Genomic DNA, 4,747 nt, shown 5'->3' with positions numbered 1-4,747 from the left:
GGTGGTCCTCCGGCGCCCCCCCCCTGCCGGTCAGGCGGGGCTCAGGACCCAGGGCTCGGGGCCGAGTGTCCTGCAGCAGCCCACCCCTCCCCCCCCTGCCGGTCAGGCGGGGCTCGGGGCCCGGGGCTCGGGGCCGAGCGGCCTGCTCACCCGCACCAGCAGCTGGAAAGTCATGTCTGGCCACTTGTAGAAGTCCAGGGAGCGGTCCAGCCTCAAGGAGGGGCGGTTCGCACCCAGCAGGGAGAAAAAGTCACCGGCACCCTGGGAGGGGGAAGGGCACAGCCTGAGACCCTGGGAAGACGGGGTGGGGGTGCGTTGAGGCAGGGGTGGGGGTCACTGACTGGGGTTACTTCCTGGAGGGTATAGTACAGGGTGTCGTCTATGTCAAGGTCCTCGGCCTCCAGCTCTGTCTCAGGGATGACGATGGAGCTTACTTTAGTGTCCTGGGATGGAGAGGGGGTTGATTGGACCATGCCTGTGACCCCCCTAGCCAAGCACCCCCAAAGCCTCTGTTCTCTCGCCCTGTGCCCAGGCCCCCAGCCAGCTGGGACCAGCCTGGCTCTGTGGTCCCACCTCCTCCACGTCTGCCTCCTTGGTGGTGAAGCCGAACGCCGGGGCATTGTCGTTGATGTCCAGCACTATCACCAGCACCCGCAGCTGAGTGACCTGCAGGGGGCAGTCGTCAGCCTCCTCCCAAGCTGTCTCCCCACCTGGCCAGGGACTTACGGCTAAGAAGAAAAAGCTAACTTATAAGGTACACAGACAGGGATCAGCGTAGGGACCAGCAGCGGACTCCCACGTAGTCCACCACAGTTCCAGTCCCAGACCTGGTGGCTTCAAACTCACCCGGGGGCGTGCATATGTGTGTCCAAGATCCCATGAGGAGAATGGAGAAGGGATTGCAGCATGGCCCCTCTGGGAGGCGATTTCTTTCTGTCTCTCTGTCTCTCCCTGTCTCTCCAGTTAGTGCCCACCCCCTATAGCGAAAATCTCTCTTTAAAAAAAGAAAAGGAAGTGATGGATGACCCGGAGAAAATTTGTAAAATACAGAGGATGCAACTGGCAGCATCTCAAAGGAGGACAATCGCAAAACTGGGTTTCTTCAGAAATCAATCCCCAGGGTCCAACAGGCGGCACTGTGGATAAGGAGCTGGACTCCCACAAGGCCAGCTGCAGTTCAAGTCCTGGACCTGGTGGCTTCAAACTCACGCCAGGCATGTGCATGTGCCCGAGACCCCAGGAAGAGAATGGAGGAGAAGGGATTGTGGTGTGGCCATACCCCCTCGGGGGTGATTTCTCACTCTCCCTTTCACTCTCTCTCTATTGTTGAGCACACACATCTTATGGCGAAAACCTCTAAAAAAATAATAATAAATAAATAAAATAAAATAAATAATACTTTTAAAAAAATCAATCCCTGGGGCTGGCAGGTGGCGTAGTAAAGCTCTGACTCCCACATGGCCGACTGTAGTTCAAGTCCTGGACATGGTAGTTTGCAAATCACATTGGGCATGTGTGCGTGCATGCCCAAAATCTGAGGAGAATGGAGGAGAAGGGATTGTGGCATGGCCATCTCCCCGTGAGTGCTTTCTCACTTTCCTTCTCTCTGGCTCTGTTGGCCTCTCTCCTCTCTGGCATGTACATGCACCCTATGAGCAGAAATCTTAAAAAAAAGGGAACCAGCAGTTAGCGTAATGGCTATGTCGCTGGACCCACGTAGTCAACCGCGGTTCGTGTCCCGGACCCGGTGGCTTAAAACTCACGCCGGGTGCATGTGCGTGCGTGCCCAAGATCCCGAGAGGAGAATGGAGGAGAAGGGATTGCAGCGTGGCCATCCCCCCTGGGGGGTGATTTCTCACTTTCTGTCTCTCTGTCTCTGTCTGGCTGGTGAGCGCACGCGCCCTATAGCGAGAAAAACTCTCAAAAAAAAGAAAAGAAAAAATCAATCCCCAAGGACAAAAGAGAAATGGGAAGCAGGGTGGTCAAAGAAACACAGGCCATCTGGGTGGTGCCGCAGTAATGCGCCACTCGAGAAGCGAGTCCTCACGGGGCCCACAGTTCAAATCCCTGGTCAGCCTGGAACACACTCAGCACACGTGTGAGCACCACATTGCCAATGGGCTGGAGAGCTGGAGGAGGGCTCTGCTGTGACTGGACCCTGGGACCAGACCCCGTGGCGAGTCCTCCTCTCTCTCACTCTGACGAGCATGTGCATGAGCCCGTCACAAATAAAGGGTGAAACATTTAGTAAAAAACGCAGGAATAAAAGGGGCCGGGCAGTGGCATGGTGGTTAAGGCAGATAGATCCCATAAGGCCAACTGCATGGTTCAAGAACTGGCCTGGTGACTTGAATCACACCAAGCACATGTGCGTGCGCCCAGAATCCCGACAGGAGAATGGAAGGGACTGCAGCGCGGCCGTCCCCCGGGGTGATTCCTCGCTTTCCCTCTCTCCGTCTCTCCTCTAGCAATAAATAGGTCAATGACACTGGGAAGCCCAGGGGCTGCTGCAGCTCAAGGCCAGCACAGCGCCCTTCAAGGCTCAGAGCCCAACGGCCAGCCGTGGGTTCGACCCCAGGTCCTGGTATCCAGGACCTCGAGAAGCTGGAGCCTGAAGGAAGGGGAGTGTGGCTTGACCACACCCTGGGAAGGGTGCTCGCTCGCTCTCTCCCTCTCAAAAAAGAGGAACTTAAACGACTGTAAACCCATGGCATCCTGTGGACTTTGCGTACATGCTGATCAGTGTATCGGCAGGCCCTGTGCGGGCCGCGGGGAATGCGGACAGCCCTGGATGCTGGAGGGTGGAAAGGACTCGTCTGCTTTTCTCGGACCTGACAGCGGTACAGTGGTTATATTGAAAAAGAAAGGTCCTGGAGTGAGCAGATGGCTGTGGCTGTTAGGTCACTAGACTTGCACATGGCTGACCACAGTTCGAGTCCTGGACCCAGTGGCTTCAAACTCACACAGGGCACGTGTGTGTGTGCCCAAGATCCCAGGAGGAGAGTGGAGGAGAAGGGATTGTGGTGTGGCCATCCCCCCTGGGGGGTGATTTCTCTCTTTCTGTCTCTCTGTCTTACAAAATTAAAAATAAAAATAAAACAAATAAGTAAAGAAAGGTCCTCAATCCCTCGAGACACGCTGCGAGAATACCTTGTGATAAAGGGAGAGCCTTGGCGGGGTGGGTCCTGTGTTCCACCCCCCTGCCACTGCATGTTCGCCATTTTCCTTAACCCAAGGCTGAGCAGATGAAGCCAGGGTGGGGACTACCACGCTGGGGCGAGGGGTTGGGATCCCTCTGAAGAGTGTGTACCTGGGCAGTTGAGAGGGGTCTGTCTGCCAAGGCCCAGCGTCCCAGCCCTGCACACTGCAGTGACAAACAGCTTTGACTACGGGTGGGAAAGGGGCCCTGGATGTGCTGGGCAGGGCAGGGCTCATCTTTGTTCAGGAGACTGGACAGGGGTGGGCGCGGGGCCAGAGGGGAAGGTTCTGGAAAGGAGACGCTGGTGGTCGATTTCGGAGATGGCGAGTCTGGAGCTCAGGTCAGAGTCTGGGCTAGAGGAAGTGTAGGCATTGGCAGCAGAGGGGTGACATTCAGAGACACCTGGATGAGGTCACCAAGGAGTGGCCCTGACTGGGCAGAACGGAGGCACGGCCCCAGCCCTAGATGTCTGCCGAGGGCCAGCAGGGCAAGGCGGACGGGGAGGCCGGCGGGGAGGGCCGGGCTGTGACTCACCACGATGTCGCCCCTCTTGCACTCCAGGTGAGCCTGCAGCACCTTCTCCTTCTGTGGAGGCACACGGGCGAGGGTGTTGGCAATGGCCAGCCTGCGACCACACACACTCCCCGGTCCTCAGGTGACGACTAGCCAGGGGGCAGGGGCTCACCCAGGCCCGTCACGGATGCTAAGTCCCACGGGCGCCCCTGGCAGCTTCGTCCCCAAATCCTCCCCGGCCCGCCAAGTTGGGTCAGCCATTGCCTGGCAGTGTGGGTGGCCGCAGGGCCCTTCGGACTCCCCAAGACTGTGACTGGAAGGTCCCCTGAAAGCCCTTCCCCCGGGAAGGGGTGTGGGTACCCGCTGTACCTCGTAGTCGGGAGTCACGTTGAGAAACAGTTGATTCCCCACGATCCGAAAGGCCAAGCTGGTGGACGAGACTCCCAGGGTCACTTGCTGGCCCAGCGGGACGGAGATGTTAACCAGGGGCTCTGTGATGGTCGTGTTCTCCTGGACTTCCAAGACGGTCTTGCTCACAGAGCAGACTGCAAGGTCGGGGAGGAGGTGGGTGCCCGCCCGGCCTCTCCCCAGCCCGCCTGGCCCGCCTGCACCTACTCTCAGTCTGGGTCGCAGCCCCCGGAGGCTGGCCGAGAAGCCCCACGAGCAGCAGCAGCAGCAGGGGGGGCCACCGCTGGGCCGGAGTCCCCATCCTGACTGGCACCTGGCAGAGGGTCCTGGCCGGTCTTACAGTCTGGCGTCCAAGACCGGGCCACTTCCTGCCCAGCAACCTTCGCCCCTGCCAGGCGCCGCCCCGTTTTATGGACTTTTACAACCAGCCCCACGAAGGGGGCTCCCGCTGGCCGGCAGGGCCTCCCTCGGAGGAGGAGCCAGGCAGGGTGAGCCCCCAGACATCACAACACAAGCAGGAGACGGAGAGCTGCTTCGGGTGCCTCGGGCTTGGGGGGCTTGGGCGAGAGGCAGAGCCGGGCAGGAGAGGTAACAGGGTGGGTGGAAGGGAGGTGGCTGGGGGCAGGG

At 59.1% G+C, this 4,747-nt stretch overlaps 1 protein-coding gene across 1 annotated transcript in view; it reads right to left on the bottom strand.

The window, feature by feature from the left end:
• Nucleotides 1-4,495, bottom strand: part of CDHR5 (cadherin related family member 5) — a gene marked incomplete at its 3' end in the record, with an annotated part of 11,542 nt that extends 7,047 nt beyond the window's left edge. Inside the window, 6 exon segments of the mRNA XM_014582503.1 lie at nt 151-261; nt 342-443; nt 574-666; nt 3,734-3,784; nt 4,082-4,257; nt 4,328-4,495. Of these exon segments, the coding sequence (XP_014437989.1) occupies nt 151-261; nt 342-443; nt 574-666; nt 3,734-3,784; nt 4,082-4,257; nt 4,328-4,421 (627 nt within the window).
• Between the last annotated feature and the right edge of the window lie 252 nt (nt 4,496-4,747).

This window comes from Tupaia chinensis, unplaced genomic scaffold (assembly GCF_000334495.1).
Source record: "Tupaia chinensis unplaced genomic scaffold, TupChi_1.0 Scaffold143624_1, whole genome shotgun sequence".
In the NCBI taxonomy this organism is placed as follows: Eukaryota; Metazoa; Chordata; class Mammalia; order Scandentia; family Tupaiidae; genus Tupaia; species Tupaia belangeri.
This window is presented reverse-complemented; position numbering and strand designations above follow the sequence as displayed.